The 24,566-nt window shown below is 47.8% G+C and overlaps 3 protein-coding genes across 6 annotated transcripts in view; 2 read left to right on the forward strand and 1 right to left on the reverse strand.

Moving 5' to 3' along the window:
- Nucleotides 1-4,827, forward strand: part of exoc4 (exocyst complex component 4) — a 79,567-nt gene extending 74,740 nt beyond the window's left edge. For all 4 annotated transcript variants that reach the window (XM_018747497.2, XM_018747498.2, XM_018747499.2 and 1 more), the window contains exon 18: nt 3,531-4,827. In XM_018747497.2, coding sequence (XP_018603013.1) covers nt 3,531-3,768 — 238 coding nt within the window. In that variant the 3' untranslated portion in view covers nt 3,769-4,827. The remainder of the gene's footprint in view (nt 1-3,530) is intronic.
- Nucleotides 4,828-6,385: 1,558 nt separating this feature from the next.
- On the forward strand, nt 6,386-17,021 carry lrguk (leucine-rich repeats and guanylate kinase domain containing). The gene is made up of 19 exons (XM_029249898.1): nt 6,386-6,490; nt 7,187-7,268; nt 7,539-7,639; nt 7,990-8,071; nt 9,202-9,326; nt 10,736-10,879; nt 11,136-11,216; nt 11,357-11,443; nt 11,588-11,694; nt 11,851-11,970; nt 12,736-12,832; nt 13,454-13,567; nt 13,777-13,978; nt 14,521-14,634; nt 14,739-14,827; nt 14,960-15,048; nt 15,692-15,832; nt 16,211-16,356; nt 16,643-17,021. Exons 3-19 carry the CDS (start codon nt 7,559-7,561, stop codon nt 16,759-16,761), a joined length of 1,938 nt encoding a protein of 645 aa, XP_029105731.1. The 5' UTR covers nt 6,386-6,490; nt 7,187-7,268; nt 7,539-7,558; the 3' UTR covers nt 16,762-17,021.
- Nucleotides 17,022-18,327: 1,306 nt separating this feature from the next.
- On the reverse strand, nt 18,328-24,566 carry slc35b4 (solute carrier family 35 member B4). Its single transcript, XM_018747092.1, has 10 exons — nt 24,335-24,566; nt 23,595-23,708; nt 23,391-23,493; nt 23,228-23,277; nt 23,053-23,134; nt 22,536-22,599; nt 22,030-22,139; nt 21,449-21,524; nt 19,588-19,663; nt 18,328-19,276 (listed from the first exon to the last, which is right to left on the reverse strand). The coding sequence occupies exons 1-10, from the start codon at nt 24,409-24,411 to the stop codon at nt 19,027-19,029; spliced, it is 1,002 nt and encodes a 333-aa protein (XP_018602608.1). The 5' UTR covers nt 24,412-24,566; the 3' UTR covers nt 18,328-19,026.

Genomic DNA, 24,566 nt, shown 5'->3' on the forward strand with positions numbered 1-24,566 from the left:
GGAGCTGTGTTTAGGCCGTGCTGTGTGAGTGTGAAGATGCTTTCAGGCTTCACTAGAGAGCTGTAAGATGGGTATGTGGGAATCTCTACCCACTGTCTGACAGTCAGTTCAGAACCAATCTTGGTCCATGTGCTGGCCCATGTGCTGGTCCATGTGCTGCAGGATCCCACAGCGGGTGAGAGACGTGGGCAGGGGGGGCTCCTGCTCGGACCCCATCTGTCTGCCACCGTCAGATCCTGGTCCTCAGGGAAGCTCACGGCTGTCGCAGGAGCGAGTGATCAAGGTCGGGTCTCTAACCCCCCCCCCCCCCCGAAGCTCTGTGGGGGTGAGTGTATTCTCACAGCAAATGAGTCAGAGTCAAAGAGCAGGTGCTTTTGTCCCTGCCTCTCTTTTTCTCTCTCCTGCTATTTTCTCTTTTCCAGTCTTCCTAGCATTTCTCCTGTCTGTCCACCCTTCCCTTTCCTCTCTCTTGAATTCAGTTCACATCCATTCACATTACTTTATTTGCAGGGATTAGGTTTCTATTCATTACATGAAAGCTTGCAAAGTTAAGCCCACTACCTTAGTTTTTCCTCTCTCCGTACTTTTTCCTTTTTCTTTCTCCCCATCTCTCCCTCTTGCTCTGCCAGGCCTGATCTTGCAGGAGAGAGAGAGATAAGATCGAGTGTGGAAGAAACATGCTTTCGCATCGCAGAAATCAATTGGTTGAACTTTCAAAAGCTTCCCCTCCGCCTCTTCAGCACTGGCCTCTCAGCGATAATCACGCTGCCCGTGAAAGGCTATCGACCAGCAGCGTCGCAGTCTACATGGCATTGCTCTAATGTTGCAGAAACATTTCCAGAACATAAGCGCACACTGATGTGATCATGCAGTCACAGCATCACAACAGCGCTATTGAGATAGTACATGTGAGCTAGTTGGTGCCAGTGAAGTTAAACCTGAAGAATCTGTTCACGCCCTGGTGTTTCTGGCATGTGTGCAAAAGCATTCAGGCCTTCAGTGCAATTATTCTGCTGGAGTCTGCTGTTTTTTTTTTTTTTTTTTTTTTTTTTTTGGCGGGGGGGGTGTATTGGGGCTGCTGCAGAGCGCCTGGTCTTCAGTGAGGAGTGATGGATGAGCAGGAACTGTACCCAGTGGAGATAAGTACCAGTACAGCAGGGGGGTGAATATTCATGTTAAGCACCATTATCTCCAACGCCCCCTGCAGGACTGTGCTGTCATGTATCAAACGCCTTGTTTGTCAAGTGCAGAGACAACTTCAAACATGGTGGCTCTGCTGTCAGTATGGGGTTCATTGCTATTCCTCGGGGGGTTACTTGGCACATTAGGTCTGCTGACAGCCCTAGTGTCTTCACTGAAAGTGTTCTTTTCAGGATGCCAAAGACAAAGGTAAGATGAGACACAGTAAATCGATCAAGAGGGGAACATACGTCGGCCAAAAGCATTTGGTGGGTGTAATGTGAGGGAAATTTGGGGTGGAGGAGGATAGGAAAACTTGAGGAAGCTGTGTCCCTCCACTGGAGCTTCCTCATCTTGTCAAAAGGATGCATCAGTGCAGCTCATCTGTGACTGCTAGCTTATGACTCTCCGCTCTCATTCCCTTGGCCACTGACAGGTTCACCTTTGGCTCGGTTGGAGGGGCTCCCCCCTTTTGCTTTCTCCTCCGCTAAAGAATATGTTTGTGATTGCGCTGACGGAGGCTTTAATGGCTCTAACTTTGTACCAGTTGGAAATTAGCGCATGTGAATTGTGCTGATGCCGGTTCTTTCACCCCCACATTCCTCTCCTCCCGCTCTCTGTCGCACGCACCATAAATCTGCTTAATATTCCCCAGGAACGAGGCAAACAGGCTAATTGAAATTTAATGGGACGCGGTGAAATGCGTGCGGGTGTTGGCGGAGGCCTAGCTATCGAGTGGTGACGTTTCCGGCCTCTTCATTATCTTATCTTAATGGGAGAGCTGGGGGGGGGCTGGAGATTTAATCTCATTAACAACCTTCCACTTTTAGGTAATGGTTTGAAAGCCTATGGTTAATGAAGAGTTTGGCATCTTTGCGAGAAGCGGTTCAACCTGGCCCCAATGCCAACCTGTGCCATAGGAGGTCATCAGCTGTTCTTCCTGTCAACATATATTTTGAAATTGGCATAAATTCTTAAATTTATTACTCTCCTCTCTGTTGAGATTTGTTTTTGTGCAGCCATCCCTATGGATTGCTTTCCAGTATTACTGTCTAATAAAATTCTCTAATGCATAATCTATTAACGGTATGTCTTTTAGAAATGTATTTAAAAAGATATTGAAAGGGTTTAAAATTGAACTTAAAAATTGCACAGATACCCTCTCCCCCCCCCCCCCCGCTCTCGCTCTAGTATTGCTGAAGGATTTAAGAGAAAGGCCTGACAAAAGCACACAACCTCAGATTAAACATTAAATTCAGATTCATTGTGCAAGGCAGTGGCAACCAAAACAATTTTTTTTTTTGAAAGCAAATCCAGTTCTTTTGTGCAGGCTTTGACTGACAGGGCGCTTCGTTCTGCACCGTGTTCAATGGAAGCGTCGTCTTCCCTGAGCTCCTTCCTGGCTGTAAGGCAGAGGTGCACTTAACAGGCGTCTCTGTGGTATTTTAGAGCAGTTTAAATCATTCTTTTTACTCTTTTTGTATTGGCACAAAGCGCTGAGTGAAAAACTAGATGGTTTCAGAGATCCAGTCTGCACTTAGCAGCCCTTTTCCTTTGGAGAACAATAGGACGACACGTTATCTTTGCCGCCAAACTACCTCCCGAATACCCTTGTCATTTTGATGGATCCTAACTTCAGCTTATAGAGTTGCTTGAAGGTCATGTAAAATGACTAAGTATTGCATTTCCTGTTGGATACAGGTGGTCATTTGGGAGAGAGTGGGACCTACCCATTACACAACATCAACCAAAATTGTCAGTAATTCTGCTGGTCAGAAATCATGGCACCAGAGGGCAGTGAGGTTTCTTGAGGGCCCCATGGTACTGTATTGTTCATCAGAAGGTGATAAGGTCTTCTGAGGGACCACTTGTGTTGTACTGACACGTTGTCATAGATTGATTAGACATTCTCCGCTCTGTTATTGATCGATCAAATCTAGCTGTGTATTAAGTTGCGCTGAAGGATAAAAGGACAGTGTATGCAGAGAATATTTATATGGCGAGCAACATACTGCTGTCTCCTGTCTTTTTTCACTGAATGTGAAAGTCATCATCTCTGGAGTCAACGGTCACACAATGCGGTGTCTAGTGAGCTGCTGTTTTTTGCTCTTTTTGAACTCAGATGGACTTTGCTTATTTCTATTTTGTTGCTGAGATGTTTTATTCTACAAAGACGAATTTTAAGATTTAACTGTTAATCCACAACTGAGCACAGTTAGTAACACTGATAGGTCACAGCTCCAAGTTTGTGCGTTCTCACGGGGCTTTGAATCCACCTTCGGTCTGCGTGGACTTTGCATGTTGTCCCTGTGTTCAGTGGTGTGCTCTCTCTCTCTCTCGCTCTTTGGCAGGCAGTACTATGAGATGCTCTACAACACAGCGGATGAACTGCTGAACTTGGTGGTGGACCAGGGTGTGCGCTACACTGAGCTGGAGTACATCAATGCATTGAGCCTGCTACATCGCAGCCAGACAGGCGTAGGTGATCAGACAGTGCAGAACATGCGGCTGCAGCGCCTCAAGGAGATCATCTGTGAGCAGGCCGCCATCAAGCAGGCCACCAAAGACAAGAAGATCACCACTGTGTGAAGTGCTCCACTGTTACCTGGCCTTCCCCTATCTGGAGGACTGCCACGCCTCCCTTCTCCCACCATGCCTCAGACCTCACTTCCTGCTTCTCCCCTCACCTGCCTCCTCACCTAAACAGTGGAGAGTTGCATTTCATCACAAGTTCTCTGGTTATCTCGACTCTGTCTTCTTTACTACATTTTCCTGCCCCTGTCACACTACCTGGCCTTTGGGGAGCAAGAATTGAAGGTCATCTAACACATGTCACTACATTGTGCAGTCGTCCTCTATAGCTTTTGTGATCCTGCGCTCAGCCGATAGCTTGACATTTTTCAGGCCCATCCGCATTTTATTCTACCTTTGCTTCAATGAGCTGCTTTCAGTAAAAGAAAAGCTTTCTACCAGGTTTAATAGATGTCCACTTGTATTCTTGCAATAATATCTCAAGGTAAATAAATACTCACATGTTATGTATTTCCCACCATTACATTTTCACTAGAGATCCAAGTTCTTTTGTAAGGGCAACTTTTTAACACTTTGAATATGGTGAGAAAACTGGGATGGCTGTGGTAGCCAAGGATGCCAGAGTGAGCTAGTGTGTAGAGGTAGTCACATAGTGGGGGAGGGGCTATGTAAATAAACACTTCCAACTGAGAAAATGTTTTTCCTGTATGTGTATGTGTCTGTCTGAAAGAGAGAGAGAGAGAGAAACATCAGCAATTGCAGCTGTGCTTCACTATAATAATCCTTCAAACTTTCCTATAGGACATGGTCATTTACTGTATAGATGGGTGCAATTTCCTACTGGACAAACTTGCATTTACCTCAAGAGAGATTTATCTGTGTTCATCACACACTGTACCACCCAGCTAACTGGATTTTCTTTTTTTTCCTTAATTTGGTCTTTCTTATATGGCATTTTGGAAACATTCTGTAGCTTTTATTTTATCTGAATTAAAATTGCATTTCACTGATTGCCAGTTGGGCTATTGGATATGAATGTGTTACACTTGCGTGTGTGTCTGTGTAACTAATACATATATAATGGGATGTGTATTGTCTTTTTTTTTTTTTTTTTTTCCTTTGCTATTCAGAATGAAGATGTTTTTTAAAAATTGCCTTGAAAAAATCCTTCAGTTTATTGTTTGGCTAAAAGAAGGCTATTTTGCCATTGTATTTCAGTGCAGTGAAATATTAAAATGAAAGCGCATATTTGGAAGTGGCTTTGTTTATTCATACAAATACCCTTTTCCTAGCTGTAACTAAGGAAAATTGTAAATTTTATTTGAATGTTTGCAACAACCTAACCTTGTACATGGGCTTAGATAAAGGTGTCATGTAAACAATACTGAATGGACTAATTTATTAATTGATCAGTTGTCAGTGTATTTGTTGTAATGATGTAAGAGTGTGAGATTCTGAAAGACCTAAACACAACTACAGGGCAAGAGCCTGGACGGACAACGTCCATTTTAACAGACCAGTTGAGGGGACATAGGGAGTGCCCTTTTTTATATGGTATTTAGGGTAATTAAAATAAATACAAGTAAGTGATAGGACCATGTTATGCTGGTCATAGGTAAGCTCATACACACGCGGTCTGAAACTGCTGATCCTGAGCGGGAGCCCGGTGAACCAGAGCCTAACCTGGCAACACAGGGCATAAGGCTGAGGGGTGGGGATACACCCAGGATGGGACACCCATCCATTGCAAGGCATCCCAAACAGGCCTCGAACCCAAGACCAGCCAGATAGCGAGACCCAGCCAAGCCTACTGCGTCACTGTGCTACCATGCCCCAGCAAGCTCATACAGAGCATTGTATACACCTTGTTTTTGTTTTTTTATTATAAACTTAAAAGTATTCTTAAACGTCTCATGATCGCCCATAGTTGTTGTTCTCAGCACTGAGTGTAATACTAGGGTCAGCAGCGTGGTAGATGGAATCTGAAGAGCGCGGTCATCACGGTCCTCGTCATTTCTAAAAACTACATCTCCCAGACTACACCGCGCCGTCACACCAATGGGCTGACGCGCTTGCTCGAGCCGCTTCCTGTTTCTCCTGAAGAGCACCTGGAAAAGTATAGTTGGTGGACCCAAAGGCTCCGTCGTGAATGAAATGAGTTGACGGTGGAACCCGGTGGGCGTGGACCGCCACCCCGCCCACTCCTGCACCCCAAGTGTGTCGCGAGCGGCTGGACCGCGGTGGGCATTGCCGTTGCTAGGTGACCGCGGATGTTTCTCCGTTGCTGGGCAACGCACAACGTGTCCATGGACCCGCTGCAGTATCGGAGCGCAGACGAGGAGGAGGAAGAAGAGGAGATGGAAGTAGAGGACAAAGAGCGATATGAGGGGGAGCGCTGGGTAATGCCTGCTCTTGGGATATTCATCATGTCGGCTCGAGACGATATTCTCGCGCTTTTAATCGACATTAAAACTCACACCTTCACGACCAAATGTTTGTCACTGTGCACGTGTCCGTGCGATGTGTCTGTGCGATCATCATGTGTCTGTGAGTAAAAGCAGTTCTACATTAGAACGGATCTGCTCTCTCCAGTGTGTGTGTGTGTGTGTGTGTGTGTGTGTGTGTGTGTGTGTTTACCTGTTCTTAACACCTTTTCTTGTCTTCTTCACTTCTGCCTGAGGATGGGAAGCTCACTGAGGAGGAAGCCAGGAAGTGTTTGTTCAACCTGGGCAGATCAGCGCGGGGGCTGGAGCACGCGTACCTCTGTCTCTCTGTCCCTGTAAGACACCCATCCCGCCTACAAACACACATACTGATCTCGAGTGTGTGTCCAGTACTTGCGTGTGCTGCTAGTGCACGTTACATTAACCTTTACACAAAAGTAACAGCAGAAGAACTTTGAGAGGAAGTTTTGGGGCAGAAGCTTTGCGCAGGGTGTAGAGCTGTCGACAGCCTTATGGCCTCGGGACTGGGGTTCGAACCCCCTGTTCGCCTACATCGTAATACTTTTGATCTGTCGACAGATAGCGTAAGATTACCACGTTTTACACAGCAAATGGGTCGTTCACTGTGAGTTAGTCAGTGAGCAAACCTAACATTGTAATCCTCGTGGGGAAAAGCATAGATTTTTTTCTCAATTATTTCTTTTGTAGGGATATGTGCTGAATTAAGGTTGGCCTGTAACTGCTGTTAAAAATACACCGCGAATACACAATCCATCACCATGGTAATCGTATCTAACCTGCATGTGATGGATCGCACCAAGGGAGTGCCCACGTGGCCCATCCCTGTAGACCCTCACCTGCCTCTCTCCATTACTGTGCCATCATGACGAAAATCCGCAGCGTCTCTTTCGTTCAATCGTTTCGCTGCTCGTGTTCCGCGTTTCTGTGGGTCTGGTTTCTGGCTTCTGGTTTTGGAAGGAGCTACGCAATTTTCAAGGGCTAAATCTCCCCGTGGGTCGCTTGTTTAACAGGGCCGAGACCTGAGAGACGTGTCCATTCTGTGCAGCTACATCTACCTGCAGAAACTGGAGCTTCCATTCAACAAGATAAAAGGTGGGATGCAGAAATGTGTTCGTAATATGTTCCAGATTGTTCGTTTTGTCTCATTAGCTGAGAAATACCGAAAAAATGCTACTGTGATCTTGATGGATTTCCCTTTGCCGCTCGCGTGGATTGTCAGCATTAAGTACCTGGGCAGTTTTTCACTGACGTCCTTCAGGAGTAACCTGAGCGGAGCAACAGCGAGACGTCCTTGTGGGGTATTGCCCCCCCGCCCACACTCACACAAACACTCACAGACTCCTAATACCTTCTGACTTGTAGATCTATCCTGTGTGAGCCATATGCCATACCTCATCACGCTGGACGCTTCTCATAACGAAATCACCGACTTCTTTGGGTTCGAGCCACCGAAAAACCTCAAGGTAGGACTTCGGTGTCGAAGAGTAAGTCAGAACCCGACTTGTAGTTCCTGTCTGCGTGTCCTGCAGACCAGCCGGGCCGCACTCATCGGCTTATTGGTACCGTGCTCAGAACATACAGGCTTCTGCAGAGACCTTTCTTTCAGAGTTCCTGGCTGATCAAAGGTACGTGTCTCTGGTGAGTCCTGCTATGGTGGAGACGTGACGGTTGCCATGGCTACTAGCAGGTCATCTTTCTGGGCGGCCGGGCCACGGCACCAGCTAACACCGCAGGGAAGCGGCGAGCAAGAGGCGCATGTCTGCATATACCCCTCTTCTCCTGGAGAGCCCAGCTTGTTCATTCTGACTTACAGGAAGTGAACTTTTCCCACAATCGGATGTCGGCCATGAAGGACCTGTCGGCTTACCCATCTCTGCGGAGACTGCACCTGGATCGTATCCTTTCCTGACGCTCTCGATGTTCTTACTCTTCTCGGCTGCTGTTCGTCTTAAGTACGCTGCCGGAGTACTCGTTGCCTTCCTTTCGAAGGAGCTGGGTTTCAATCTCCGTATGTGCTTGTAGGGCCCTTGGACAAGGTGCTTAACCTCAGTTGCTCCAGTGAAAATGACCCAACTGTATGAATGAGTGAATCATTGCAAGCAGCTTAATGTCCAAAAGTGACACTAAGTTGAGTCAGAGAAAGGTTTCTGCCGAATACAGGTGGTCCGCAGTTAGAAACGGGTTTCTATGGCGACGGCCCCTTTGAAAATGAAAAACCCCCTCATTCTGTACCATATAAACCCTAAGGATACATAAGCAATGAACTTGTATCAATGCTAAGCTGTGCAGTAGGGCTTTTTCACTAAATTCACACCTTATGCATGTTAATACTTATATGGAAAAATAATTTAAATACAGTACAGTACTTATGGGGACAGCTGGTAACGTAGTGGTTAGAGCTGCTGCCTTTGGACCCAGAGGTCGCAGGTTTGAGTTGTAGCTGCAGTACTTACCTTAAATTACTCCAGTAAAATAGCCCGGCTGTGTAATTGGGTAAATAACTGTAAGTCACTCTGGAGAGAAGTGTGAGGTTTATGTAGAAAATGAAATACAGTGCAGGTAATTATTTATGAATGCTGTAGTTAATACTGCATAGTCTTCATTAATAAATAATAGACACTCGCTCTTTTGCTTGCTGGACATTTTATATGAAATGTAACTTGCAGGGAATCACAAAGGAAAAGTTTAGTAAACAAAGCGCAATCTCAGCAAGACAGCCAAACGAGAGGAAATGCTGTACAGTAGATGCAGCGGGGTCGCCCTTACGCGTTACGACCAAATGTCCGGACTCGAAAATATTATAATAATAATGTTAACGGGGCGGATGTTGCAACTTCGAGTTGTGGAAAAAAATTGTCACTCGGGGGCCAGCTGTAATGTTCATGGTTCTGTGTGGAGACTCCAAAGATCCATAAGCTGCTGCTGTGATTTTCTGTGTGTGTGTGCACGTTGGCTACTGTGGTCACTCTCTGTTGTGTGGTCACTGGCAGCAGTACTGTTCTTGACCACTCCTCCCTTGTGAAAGACAACGACTTCCACGAAATTCGGGGTCTGGAGAACTGTGTGAGCCTCACGTACCTCAGCCTGGCTCATAACAGGATCTCGAGCATCGAAGGGCTGGGGGACGTTCCCCTCAAGGAGATCTCATTGGTACGTCCTTCTCCACACCCACCCCTCCGTCTCTCTGGGTGGTTAGTCCGCAGACTCGCCTTTCAGTCTGCCCAAGTCCAGCTCGATACACTCGAGTCTCAAAGGAGAATCTAGTGCCGCTGGTATAATTCAGACACGCCCTTTTTGAGGTAACGTGAGACAGGGCGAGTTGTGCGTCCTGCTGTTTGGTCTGGGACACGGGGGAAGCGTCACGTGCCATTGCCGAGTATGAACGCTCCTAAAAGCGCATTACGCTCAACGATGTTTTTCCGAGGAGACAAAATCACAAGCGGGGCTTTGAGAGAGACGCGAAATGTGTTTAGTTTCCCCTCTGTGGCTCGAGCCCCCGGCTTGAATTTCCACACACTTATTGACTTTTTTGCGGAACACGCAAACTCGCACATGTCCTTTAGTGATCAAGTGTGTGCTGTGAGTGGAATATCGATACCGCGTTTCCTACATGGTTGTGTAACGTCTTTTAGACTCGGCTCAGGGTGTCTAACGGTCCAACGTCCATCCGATGTATTCTTGCACCAGCTCAGTGCTGCACACCATGTCTTCTGTTACCCATAAACCCTTGCCCCGGGAAACATTTCCCCCCCTCCCCCCCCGCTTTCTTTCCCCATTGACACCACCGATCCGGCTTTATCTGCTCTCGTTACGTTTGGCCCTTCCTTGTTAAGCCTTGTACGTGTCACTCGCTGATGGCGCCGAAATGTGTTTGTTTAGAGACAGCCCGCTCCGCTCTTTGACACGTTCCTCGCCGAAGTGCAGCTAACTGCGCGTTTAAACGCTCTTCGTAAATGAAACCGCCCGGTTGCCCCCCCCCACCACCTTCACCATATGGCGTGCCAGCGTGCGGCCAGACCTTGTCCATCCTGCTGCCTGCCGTTTGTGTTGTCCTTTATCAAAGTGATTTCTCGCCATCAGCAGCCGAGCGTGCTCTGAGGGCAACCCCCCCCGAGTCCACCGCTCCTGCAGCGCCGAGTAAGTCTGGAACGTGTTCAGCCGCCCCCACCCCCTGCTGCCTCCCTGTCAGCCGGATCTGCCCCGGCCCTGTAAGCTGCGGTCCTCCTGCTGAGAGCAACTGGCTGCCAGGCGTGGCGCTGAGAGGGGGGGTGGGTGCTGGGAACCGGTGTATGGGGAGGGGGTGGAGGGGGGGTTGAGGGGGGCCTCTTGAGGGAAGCTGGTCTCCAGCACGGGCACAAATCTCACTTCTGCTGCTCCATCATTGCGGCTCACCTGTCAGCCATACCTAATAGGGCCGATCTGTCCGTCACACACCCCTGGCTTAAGGCTGCTCGCATGCTGACTCAGAAGAGTTCATGAGCTGCATTTGTTTACCTTGAATGTGTGTGTCCACGTGTGTGTGTGTGTGTGTGTGTGTGCGTGTGTATTCCACTTCCCAGAGAGGCAACCAGATCCAACGGATAGAGAACGTCAGGCAGCTGCGGACCCTGCAGAGTTTCGACTTGGCTTTTAACAAGATCCGGAGTCTCTCTGGTCTCGAGAACCTGGACCTCCTGGGAACGATCGACCTGGAGGGGAACCAGGTGTGGACCCCCGGTTCAGTGGGAACCCCTCTCCTACCGTGCAAACTTTGGCCGCATGAGTTATATCTCACAGCACCAGAAACGCTGGAAGCTCAAAGGCGCTAGTTTACATCCCATAAAACCCGCATTTTCTGCAGCCAGCACCAGGGTACGAGGCGGCGTCTCTTACGAGCTGCTCTTGGCCATTCGTCAATATGCGGTCGTGCTCTGTACCTCAGTGGGATTCTGCAGTCTTTCTGCCTCCTCCCTGGAACAGGTCACCGAAATCAAGGAAGTGTCTCATCTCCATGACCTGCCCCTGCTGCGCACACTTAACCTGCAGCAGAACCCGGTCCAGGTAAGATGACCTGTGTCGTGGCGCGGTACCGGTCACCCTGCTCCTCGATTCCTAGACGATGCTACGAATCCGTGCGCTTGGACTACCACGCTGTATTTACTTGTTTCCCGTACTTCCTCTCGTGCTCTTCTTTTGTACAGGATGAGCCCGATTACCGGCTGGCTGTCATCTTCCTCCTTCAGAGGCTCACCAGCCTGGACCAGCGGGAGGTGACAGTGGAGGAGAAGGTGGGCCTTTCTCATTGGTGGAAACACAGCTCCGCCCCTGCTTCAGCACTTCTCATTGGCGGGAGCACATCCCCAGGCTTTCCTTGCCAGCTGTTCAGGTGTGTTCTCTCATTGCCGGGCGCCGCTGGACGCCGCTGACCGCAGGTGTCCGCCGTGAACAAGTACGACCCCCCGGTGGAGGTGACCGCGGCCAGGGACCACATGACCCACCTGGTGTACCAGCTGACGCAGCCGCAGGTTCTCTTCGACAGGTCAGCTCAGCGAGATGTCCGGGTCGGCCGAAGCGAAACGAATTTAGCACGTGTGGAAAAGTGGCGTTTTTACCAAAGCAGAGCTGCGCTCAAGTCCTGCGTCGCGAGACGGTTTCGCACGTCTCCGAGTTGATGTGGTGATTTACTGTGCTGCAGCACTCTGCCGAGTCTGGACACCCCCTACCCCATGCTGGTGCTCACGGGGCCCCAGGCCTGCGGCAAGAGGGAGTTGGCTCACAAGCTGTGCCGCGACTTCTGCGACTTCTTTGCCTACGGGTGAGTCCACAGGCCCGGCTTGTCCCTTTTGAGCCCCGTTCTGGTTCTGGGTCAGGGTCATCTCTCTGTAAAGCCCTGCCACAAATCGGTGCGAAACCCGCCTGCCTCCTGCTGCCCCAGGCTTCCTGGCATGCGAGAGGCGCCTCTCTCTGCTCCAAAGGCTGGACAGCTGCAGAGCACCTGCAGAACATCCCAGCTTCAGCGTGTGGATCACAAATGGTTCTCAGCTGGAGGGAGCAGGAGGACGTGAGCAGGAGAGCTGGTGTGTGCGTGTGTGCGTGTGAGTGTGTGAGTGTGTGCCTGAATGTGTGTGTGCATAGCCGTGTTTCTGTGGGGACAGTTTTGGAGGGAAGAGTAGTAAACTCCGAAAAAAAAAAAAAACACACACTTGAGGTGTCCCTGTCAAACAGGTTTTTTTTTTTTTTCCTTTTTAAATAAATAAATTTAACAAATAAAAGTGCTTTTCTTCTGTTTCTTGTCACCTTTGCTGTTTTCTCAGCTTCGTTAGGGCAGATTTAGGCATCAAGGTGGGCTCAGGGTGAAATGTTCACTGTGTGTGTGTGTGTGTGTGTGTGTGTGTGTTGGTCTTGGGTCAGCTCTTCATTCCGTCCAAAATGTTTTATAAATGGACACCCCCCCAACATTGTGTCTGTCCTCATTTATTCACACACCACTGTACCGCAGTGCTACCACAGTATTCCCACGCCAGTCCTGTGTGTGTGTGTTTGTGTGTGTGTGTGTGTGTGTGTGTGTGCTCTCTTGCAGAGCCTGCCACACGACCAGGAGTCCCTACTTTGGGGAGGTGGACAGGTGTGACTATCACTTTGTCTCCGAGGAGGATTTCCAGCACATGACCCGCTCGGTGCGTGGAGGGAGCCACACCACAGGCCGACACACACCTGTTTCGCACATTTCCGAGGGGAGAATGAACGTGTTTCCATTTCTCGTGCGTGCAGATCTCAGTGCCTCTGCAAGGGTGCAGTGCAGGGTTCGAGCCCCAGATTGAAACCATGTGTGCAGCAGTCGAGTCCTTCATGAGCACTCTGCCCATCGATGGGTTAACACCAAATGTGAACCTCTGAGGGCGCTTAGGGCTCAGGGGTCAGAGGTCAACTTTATGACAAGTGGTGATTCAGACATGGTCAGACGGTCGAAGGGTTCTCTGCTGGGCGTCATGATTGTTGGGACGAGTCCTGGCAGTTAGAGCGGCCGTACAATTCGGTACCACATTATTTATTTAGACACCTTTTTGACAATTCCAGCCTCGAGTGAAGAGCTGCTTGTCATTTTTTTTTTTTTACCTCCTCCTGCTGTGGTATTCTTACTCTATCAGTTCAGGATAAGTGCTTTCACTTACTGGACCCTTAAAGAGCTACGGCAGGACTGGGACTTGAGGCCAGATCCTTCGTGTTGCAATGCCACGTCTCCGACCCACACGCCACCTGCCGTTTTGCTGACCTCGTCCCTCTGCCCCTCCACTCAGGGTAAATTCATAGAGACGCTGCGGTACGGAGGACACCTGTACGGCCTATCGCGGGAGGCCATTGAAGGCGCGGCCAGGGATGGCCTGGCCTGTTGCGTGCACATGGAGCTGGAGGTGAGTCGTGCGGTCGTGCCGCGCAGAACCGCTGCTGGGTCTGGATGTGGCTCATCTCACCCGGTGGCCTATTTTAGGCACACTTTACTATGTTAATGTTATGTCTGTGTTACGTGTTGGCTGCAGTGGAGCGCGGGGTTGCGTCTGGGAGGGGTCTGTTGGACCTCGGGGGCCGTGCTGAAGGTGACGCGTAGGGTGTCTTCTCACAGGGAGTCTACAGCCTCAAGAACACCTATTTGGAACCGCGCTACGTGCTGCTGGTGCCTACGGACAGCGAGGCCTACGCTCGTCGCATGCGGCAGAGAGGTCTGTACAGTCCCAGCCAGATCGACGCCGCCGTGGGCCGCGTGGACTTCTACGTCCACGTCCACCGAGAGCGACCGGGGTTCTTCGACAACACCATCCCGTGCGGTGAGCGGACGTCCCAGAATGCCCGGCAGCGATGTTGCCCGAGCGCTGCTTTGGCGTCCAGTGTCCATGGCTTGATCCTGTCCTGCGACTTCTGTCCTGTCCTTTCTTCACGCGCTTTCATTTATTCATTTTTCTGACACTTTTCTCTGAAGTGACTCATAGTGTTAAGCTACTTTACAATTATTTATCCATTTATACAGCTGGGTAATCTTACTGGAGTAACTCAGGTTTAGTACCTTGCGCTCAAGGGCACTATAGCTGGAGATGAGGCTCAAACCTACAACTTTTGGCTCCAAGGCAGCCGCACACACACACACACACACACACACACACACACACACACACACACGTCATTCCTTACTCATCCGGTGTTGCCTTGTCGGAGGTAAAAATGTAACTCGTTACAATTGCGCTCCTGTTTTGGGCAGATTCACAGGTGCTCGGTTCTGCGGTACTAGAAGGAGCCTGTAGCGTCACTGTGGTTTGTGTCCTAGTCTGTGGAGGTGCGGTCCACTGATGGACAGACGGGTGTGTTTGGACAGATGACCTTGAGGAGGCCTACAGAGCGCTCAGCCAGGTGGTGAGGGAGTACCTGGGCCTGGAGGAGCAAGCAGGAAGGGGCGGTGTGAGCGCCACGCCAGACACCACCCGCTCAGGTGCGCCTGGATGGATGGGCCGGGTGTGTGTGTGTGCATGTGCGTGAGCACGTGTGTGTGCGCCGGCGGTGATCACGCTGAGCTCTGCGCCATGGGTACGGCAGGTGATTCGCTGGTGGCGTTCTGGGCGAAGACCCCCTCGGAGCAGCACAACAGGATGCCGATGAGGTTGGCGCCTCAGAGGAGCCCTGCGGTGAGACTCGCACACATACACACACAGCACCTCTGACATGTGCTTCTTCACGTGCCTGTTTTCACACCTCGATTGGTGCGTTTTCACCGTGAGAAACAGGCGTGTCGGGTGGGGGTCTGTATCTCTCTGCAGGAAACGGCCTCTATCCAGAGACGGCAGCAGCGAGCGCAGGAAGCGTTAACTGGGCGGAGTCCTGGCGTCTTCTCCCAACTCTTCCTCAGGTGTCGGTCCCTGCATGCACCTGCACAGGTGGATCCCAGTGTGTCCATCTCTCGGTCTTAGGACAAAGCTGCCGCAGCCGGACTCGCGCTGCAGCACGCTACAGCGGAACGTGCCATGCACCGCCTGCCAATAGGGGGCGCTGTAGAGCCACCATTAAGTGCTTGTCGTCATGTGATGCTCCTTAACCGGGTTCTGGACTCGTGCGGCAGTGGTGGTGGTTCCCTGACCGGTAACCCGGGTTGCACCCTGTTCTTCTCAGCTGGACTCCAGCACCGTGTTTGTGAGCCCTGTCAGGGAGAACAGAGAGGAAGAGCAGCGTTTATCTCCCAGTAGGGGGCGCAGTCAGCTCCGGAGGGAGGGACAGGCCAGTTTCTAGATACCTGTCCCCAGCTTTGACTTTACCCCCCAACTCTGTGGTCTCCACGCTTCCAGTAGGCAGGAACATGCAGGAAGTCACCACTTACAGCTACGTACAGGTGTGTGTGTGGGTGTTTGCAGTGCCATTTGTCAGCTGACATTCAAGTACCTACGGGAGTTCACACCTGTGTACCTATAGAGACGTGTGTTGGCAGGGATGTGTGTGTGTGTGTGTGTGTGTGTGTGTGTGTGTGTGTGGTGACACGTTGCGTATCTGTGCTGTAGACACTCCCTCACTGCTCCGGCTGCAGTGGACGTCCAGACCTCCAGCGTCGCTCTCCAGCACCCCAGCGAGGACAGGTGTGTGACACCCGCGAACTGGCTGTTGTGTGGACCTCTGCAGGATCGCAACACACACCTCCCCAGGTATCGCGTGCTCACGTAAGACATCGGAAGCAGTGTTACGGCGCCGAGCACAGCTCAGGAGTGAACCCCCAGACTGAGCTGTGCTCTATGTATAACACTAACCCAAGGTGCAGGTGTGATCCAAAGCAGTGCTGTGTCCCGAAACCTCTTGAGCTACATCGGTATAGACCTCATTAAGGTTCTCAGGGGACCTTCATCACCCTGTCAGTTACTGCAGTGGGGCAGCAGGAGGGGAGTGTATGTGTGTGTGTGAGACATCACTGTAAAATGCTTTCCTGACAATGTGATCAGAAGGGAGACATCTGTAGCAGCATCCTGTGCATCAAGCGTCCAGATGCTGCAGACCTCTCAGATGTGGACACCCCTTTCCCCCCGCAGCCCTCGGGAATCCCGCGCCAGTTCTGGCCCGTCCACACGCTCCTCAGCCTGGCTTTGCTCTCCGGCAGATTCAGCCGGGAACTCGGATGCGGGGGAGGGGATGAGAGCCGTCCCGCCGCTGGGGGAGGAGCTGAAGGGTGTCGGGGGTAAGACGTCGGAGCGGTCCCAAGCCTCCGTGGCACTCACTGGGGTCTCACGGCGATACAGGGACTTGTGCGCTGGTCTGTATCGCTGTATCTTCTCCTTGACTCATCTGTGTTCTGTCCCACCGCCATCGATCTGTTTCTCAGTTCATCTGAATGTTGTTCAACACATCAGCACAACACCTGCTACAAACCTTGTTGCAATGTCAACTATTCCAAGCGTAAAGGGCAGGAAGTAAAGTTTTTTTGTTGTTTTTTTTTAAATTCCATGTCCCTCCTGACCCAGTAGACTCGGGCGACACACCAGGCACAGGAACCCTCACTGGCAGACCTGGCTCTGACGCCAAACCTGTGCTGCCACCCATTCCATCCGGACGTAGGACCAATGAGCAGCCGAGCCCCTGTTGACTGGCGGGAAAAGGAAGCTGCTGTACACACACACACACACTACAAGGGGTCCTCGACTTTCGATGTGTGTCTTATGACAACGTGGACTTATGATTATAATCACAGTCCCATCAACTTCATGATATTGTTTGACTTGCGGTGTTTGGTTGTAACATCTACCAATGACCGCTCCATCTGCTGGATACACTGCTGCAAGGCATCATACTTCTTAGTGGCCCTCAGTCAGTCAGCGTGTCTGTCGGCGATTGTTTTATTTGCAGTATGTTTAGAATGTTTAAAATGAGAAGCAAATGAAAACGAGTTTTCTGGTGGTGCAGAAGAGAAAAAGTCAAAAAATACTTTTAGAAATAAGTGAAAATAATAGTGCAGCATGAATTATAGTACTAGTAATACTGTAATAGTACTACCAGTAATAGTATAGTTCTATACTGTTTATCATTCTGTATTAGTATTAACATGAATGTGTGAAATTAGTGACAAAATATAATAAAGCCCTCATACAATGTAGCTTTCATGTGTGTCCATTGTTCATGTGTCCTTTGAGTTACATAATAGAGCATAACGCGACCTGCGAAGTCGACCTGCGATGACGTTGTCGGAATGGAAGACCGTGCAAAGCGGAGGATGACCCGTAGCACAAGATAATGTCCATTTTCCAGTAGTGGCACTCTGGAAAATATCCGAGTAGCCAAGCAGGAAGACTTTAGCGAAGGACAGCAGGGCACTGAGAAGAACCGATTGCCATGTCAGTGCTTGGCAGTCCATTTGAAAAGTTGTTGTACCCAAAGGATGACTAGGGATGACAGACGCCTCACGTGCTGGCAACCTGTACAATTGCACAGACACACACACGGGAACCCACCTGGCCCCCCGGCGCCATCCTCCAGTGTGTAATGCAATGATGCAGTCGTTCTGTTTCAGGTGGGTTTGGACTTGACAGCACTTTGTCGCCTCGGGGATCACCTGCTTTACTCAGGTTCTTCTCCCCCTTGACACTCATAGAAACATGATCCTCTAACCCTGGATCCTAGTGCTCCGTGTGTGTGTGTGCCTTCACACTTCAGTGAGCAGATTAATCCATGTGGAATGCAGGTTCCAGCGCCAGTGGGCACCTGTCCCAGTCCGTAGAAAACAGCAAACTGCTCCCCTGAAATCAGTTGTCGCTCTGGCATATCATTTAATATTTACTGTTTGTTCGGTGCAGTTCTGAGTTCTACGGAATTATGTACTAGAAAATTAGGTATTTGCAAGTGAATCTAAAAGTGTGTTGTAATATCCTGTTAAAACAGAGAGCTAATGCTGAGTGACTTGTTACAGAAGTACAAACATTTTAACACGGTGTAAACATGTAAACAGCTGTTTGCCCTGTTTTGTGCTGTGTAACAGTGTGTTTTCTGGAAAAGGCCTTTGGACAGCAGAGCTCTTTACAGGCCAGGGTCTCACTCCCGCAAGTCTCCCTTTGGCCAGTCCATTTGAAACATCCCTCTTTCCATGCCACCATCATGTGATGGTCATGTACCCACAATGCATTTCTCCAAATAGAACACATGCTCTTTGCTACAGGGGCTTTGACTGTGTCATATTTTAATTACATTTCACACAATATTGATCTGTTGATATGAGTCTACCCAAGTGAACACAAACTGATCAAAGGCCTGAGGGAAACAGATTAAAAATGAGGTACACATGTATCACAGGACTACAACAGATCACTGCATCGAAAGGTTTCAAGTCAGCAGAGACACTCTGCATGGTTGTCTTTCAAGTTTCTTTACATATTGTTTAAAAGGTTCAACAAAGTGGCCCCATACAGATCTCAAGATGCCTCCTGTTTCCACAGCTGCATCATATCATCATCAAGTAGCTTTAGTTGCCACTGCATCACTAGGCTGATGAAGACAACCTTCTTACCATAAATGGACAGTTGTGTCCGGAAAAAAACTGTTGAACCCAACTGGATTCGGTATTTCTGTAACCTAAAATAAATACACACAAAAAAGTAATGATGCGGCGTTTAAAAATCAATAAGCATTATTTTCTATACCATCCCATTTCGAATGGCTGGACCTGCCTATACAAAAAATTTTTGTCTAAAGTTGACAAAAGTACGCTTATCTGGAGGTGAATTCGAAAGAGGTGGCTCACGGCTACGTGGAGAAGTAGGTTTCTAAAGGCAAAAGCGCCGTGGCTGAGCTTAGTGGGTTGGATGCAAACTGGACACGCAGGACACCTGGTCCCCTTGGCAGGAAATTCTGGTAGCCCAGGTCACTCTGCCTTCTTGGCAGCATCCTTCGGCCCCTGCATGGCAGTGCGGATGCTGCTCCACACCTCGGTGTACAGGAGAGTGCCCAGGAACACAAAAGCTGTGCCAAACCAGTGCCAACCCGTGAAGGGGTTATGGAAGTACAGAATGGAAAAGATGAGGCTGACGAACTTCCGCAGCGTCACTACCAGGGTCACCGTGAGCGATGCACACTCCGTAGTCAGGATGAACACGCCCCGTATACAAACGTATCTGGAATAGGGTTAAAGATCATTGGGGCCATGTCTTGCAGTCAATGGAGGACACAGATTTTGAAAGTCACAAAGTTTCTGGGTTTAAAGGAGTTCAGTCCCACCCACCTGGAGAGGTGACACAAACACAAACCGCAGTACCTCCAACAGATAATACACTGCACTAGCAGGATGCTAACAAACCAACATTTTATATTCATTTTGGCCTTTGCCATAAACAATGAGGGTGTCGGTGACAGACAGACACTATAAAAGTCAGCCAAAGTGGCACTGGGAGAAGCACTTCTTCACAGCTCTCAGGATGAAGGATACTGAGTGATGACATTCATCAGCAAGTAGAACCACATCTCAGGAATGGCGATCCCAATTACCGGGACCTCCATGGGAGCTGGAAGACAAATATCCCCATTACTGCAGCTCGAGTACCATCATGGATTTATAAACAGTTTCTGTTCGGAAAGGCTCACAGGTTTTATCTCAGACCGTAAGTCCAAACAGAACTCTGACAGCTTTACAGAAGATGGTTCATCACTTCTCTCTAATTTTTAAATTCAAGCCTCTCCAGCTGACCGAGAATGCTGCAGTGAGTTGTGTTTGACCTCCAAAGTGTTCCCATGTCTCCCTGTTTCGTCTCTGTCCACTGACAGTCGTGTAGGCTTTAACCAGAGTCTGTAACTTGGCACCTAAAGACTATCAGTGGACCTTCCCCAGAAACCTACAGGATGTGACCTGTTCCTTCACCCATGTTCATGAGGGGTCCAAAATTCAAAACCCATCAGTTCTCAGCCTTGGCCATTATGTGGTGGAATGAGCTTCCTCTCCCTCTCGGAACTGCTGATTCCATCCCAGCATTTCATAAAAGTCTCAAAGCTCATCTCCTTCAGCCCCCTTTCTCTCCTCATACCCTGACAGGTACATAAATTAGTGGGAAAAAAAAAAGTTTATATAAATTAGTCAAAGGTAATGCCATTTTACTTTTTAAATATGTAACAATGTTGCTTTTTATCTATGTTCAGGCTTCCCTCAGGTAATAAAGATAATTTGTTGCGGAAAATCTGCTTTTAGGGTGAATTCTTGCAATATCAACTTCGATGAATTTAACTAGGAAAAAAACTATGCAATCCTAAGCCACAAAACGTTCTTCCATTTGTTGCCAAATTTTTGCTTGTTTTTTAAAACCTAGTTAAAAAACTGGCCCAAAATATCAGAGATGCTCTGGAAACCTTTAAATACAGAGTTAAAACCCCAATTTTAAAAAGTGCTTAGACACAACAGAGTTGCAGACTTCCTTTCTTCTATCCCCATTCCATCTCCTCACTTATTCTACTGTTATTTTCTCTTTTTATTTTGCTTTTACTCAGTTGTTCTTGGCCAGCATGGCAGCACGGCAGTTAACGCTGGTGCCTGGTGAGGCAATTCTCATCATTATTGCATTCACTCATAACGCTGGTAAACCATCTCTGCTGAGCTATTCATAAAAAATCATTTGCAATAACTGAACAATAAATGAAATTACACAAAATGTCAAGATATTGGCTTTAAAGAGACTTCAATGTGTTCTATCTAAATTTGAAACTTACAGCTATGCCTTTGCAATGTTTTTTTGCATTTGAATTTTCTTTAGGACTTATTAATATGACAGATGATGGTTTTATGCTATGATAAATAGTCATGCGATTTTTGAGAGATCCATGCAAGTGGCCGCAAAGCTACAAGACAACACTGATGTCCAGGAGAAGCTCTGCCATGAATGGGGGTGCTCACCTTGAGTAGTGTTTATCATCACCAAGGCTCATGGTCTGATCTGAAATTTCTGTTCTCAAAACATGTTTCTTACAAATGCAATTGATAGCTTGTTCAGTGAATCTTGGGGTACAAATTACAGGTGCATATCTTCTAATGAGAGAATTTGTTTTGAGAGCTGATGTTTTGAATCTCAGTTCTGTAATGAGCTGTTTCAATAATGTGTACCAGTAAAACAGAGGTACTAAATTAGCTGAGCTTTGATAGTCATGTGGCTGTATCTAAAGCTCTTTGTTGTGAAATGCACTGTCTACTCTTAGCTGTATGTCACTTTAGAGAAAAGTAGCTGTCAAAAGAACAAAATGCTAATTATACATGAGCTGGATTTCACAGAATAAGTCAAATGTGCTGTGGAAGACATGTAACACACCAGTCTGGCTGAAGAGGGCACAGTGGCTGTAGATGTCAGAGGCGAGCAACAGGAACCCTGGGAGAGGCAGGCAGTGCTGGAGCAGGAGGAGAATGAGAAATGCTTAACAGCACCTACCACCCGGGGCTTTTTCAATTCCACGTCTGCTTGAAGGGAATGGAACAGAGTGCAGACTTATGACAGTGACATTTTCATGTTACACTGAAAGGCTTCCAGGTGGTATATACTCATATAGGCATGGCTCAAAGCACCCCCACACTTTAAAAAGACTACGCAGACACCTTAAAAGCTAGATAGATGTTAACGTCAGTGAAAACAAACTGTGAACATCATTCCAACCAAGGGAGGCCTTTTCTAATGCTTGGCACACGATGCAGTTTTTTTTATTTTTTTTATTTTATTTTTTTTTTAAAAGTAACGGATTAAGTGAGGTAGTACTGCCAAAACGTGTCTCGACACTAAGGAAAAAGTCAAGTAGTAGTTTTAAACTCTAGTTAGGGTGTTTTCCTGTGAATCACTTGACTTCTCAATGATTTATGACAGTGGTCAGTTTAGTGGTGCGAGGAAACACTCGTCCTTACGTTGTAGAAGAGAGCTTCTTTGGAGTGCTTCCCGTACTGTTTGTACAGAGTTTCCTGGAAAATGCCCATTCTGGCGGACATGAGCAAGGCAAACGTCAGCATGGCAATACCTACAAACAAACAGCACCACGTGCGTGTTAGGTGGTTGCATCCTTCAAATACAAGGGTCTCAAGATGAAACTTCTTAAGGTACGGCACAACTGTGGTCCCAAACACCTTCCACCGAGCCTAGCGTGTCTTAGCCAGTGGGTTTGTTGTATTTCACCTTGATTCTTAGGGACAAGTATAGAGTTCAGCTTGTCAAGCACAGCTGAATTATGAAACCTAACCAACTTCCTAGGGGTGAAAATAACCTTCCTGCCTTTAAACAGACCCAGAATTTTACACCCATACTGGTCACTACAAAGCCCTGCAGCACAGGTGTCACAGATGTTGACTGATGGTTGCTTTAGAAAACCCCACAGGGGAGATGGTGAGTAAACAGATGTGCGCCAGCTGGGACGTACCAAGCAGCCAGCGCAGAAAGGGGTAGAAACCCTGCTCCTCGGAGGCCTCCTCACCAGTGCTGTGCTGGAGGCAAAATGAGGGTTAGGGTCAAGCAAAAACTTAAGGAGCACACTAGATGTTTCCATTTCAGAGAGGATAATATTTTAGCATGCAAATCACATTAAATACACTGGGTTCTCACCTTAGAAACACAACTGGGACCAGAGGTGTTTTTGTAACTGCATTCGTTTGTAAATGAAGACTAAGTCAATAAAAGCTACATAATAATCTAGCATTCTAATAAACAACAAAAACCTACAGACCTGCAACCTCGAAGACTACGGCTTTTGAAAGGGTTTAGATACCATGAATCTGTAAATTTTAACCAAACACTGGGATGTCCTGTTCAGACAAAAATGCCTTTTTCTGCATTGTGTCCATGAAGCAATTTATAGTCACATGTTAGAGCACCATGTGAATGCACAACACGTTTAGACAATCTTATCACCATTCTAGTTGAATATTTGGTAGGCTCACCACTTGTTTTGCTGACATGATTGTGCAGATGAAGATCCCCACAGAGACCAGCACTATGGAGAGGTATTTAGTCAATGTGTACCTGCAGACACGACACACACTGCAAACAATTAGAGAATGCTCAAAAGGCAGTTCTAACATACAACCTAATACATCATATTGTGAAAGAAAATACCTTTTCTTCAGGATGATCACACCCAAGATCAAATTTGCAATCAGTGAGCCCTGTTGAAACAAAATACTCAAATTTCCTAAGTGGATAGGATTAACACCTGCAGAACTGCAGTTGTGGATCTAAGGACGATAACGATACTAAAGAACACAAAGGTAGAACTCACTGAGCGGAAGATCATATGCAAAGGCATTGCAATGTTGAAGTTGAGGGCGTAGTTATTGATCACACTGACAGCGAAGAACATTGTTACCATGATGATGTAGTTTCTGGAAGATTTTGAGAGCATAAACAGAATCACTGCAGACTTAGTCATGTTTATTTAGACTGATATACGAATATCTGTAAACCAAGGGTCGTCTTGTAGTACCTCATAGGAATAGCTGGTTTCTTCCTTCCAAAACTGGCTTCAAACACAAACCCTTCGAGGGCAATGAAGGCAAACTGTGCGAAGGTGACAATGTTCCCACATCCTGGGAACTCCCTGAAAGGAACCACGAAGAACAGAGCTGGGTTACCATGAAAAATGGGGTAACCATGGAGAACAGGACTACCGTGAAGAGCGCAGGGTTACCACAAAGAATAGCGTGACCATGGTAGTCTGGTAGGTATGGTTACCATGGCCATGGCCAACAAAGCAAATATGAAAAACAGGACGACCTCAAAAAAAGAGGGTCATCATGGAGTCTAGGGGTTTCTGCAGTCTAAATGCACTGTTCAATAAAAATACTTAGAATTCTTTCAGTTTCATAATTTTTAAATAGGAACATACATGGAAATGAGAGAGCCACAGCCAGGTTAAGTATTTTCTTCAATCAGAATGAAACTGACAAAAACAATGAAAATTGTAGTTACTCAGTACACATTAGGAACTGCAAAGAAAATCTACACACACAGACAATAATAATAATTTAAAATGATAAAAATGTTCCATTAGACTAGTCAGTTCCTGAAGAAGTTACAGACTCTCTTCTTGCCAGCCAAGTTGCCGAATACACATGAATTAATTCCTTTATGTTAACAAAATGCTAGCAGAGCAAAATCAGGAAGGTAAACAAAGAAAGATGTGTATAGACGTCTGACGTGTTGGTAGAAAGTAGTTCAACTTGCCTTACTAAAAGTTCCAAAAAAACAACGTTGCTGCAACAACCGAAAAAAACGAGGCAAACTGCAAATATAGTATTCATTATAACTGCTTACAAAAATCTAACTTTGAAAAGACTAAGATACGTATAAGTCACTTTATTAGTAACAGTAAATATAACATGCTGAAGATTAAACCAAAACATCAATGCTGCCTGAAGTACCAGAACACCTCACACAGGACACGTCTAGCGCTTTC

This window comes from Scleropages formosus, chromosome 2 (assembly GCF_900964775.1).
Source record: "Scleropages formosus chromosome 2, fSclFor1.1, whole genome shotgun sequence".
Classification (NCBI taxonomy): domain Eukaryota; kingdom Metazoa; phylum Chordata; class Actinopteri; order Osteoglossiformes; family Osteoglossidae; genus Scleropages; species Scleropages formosus.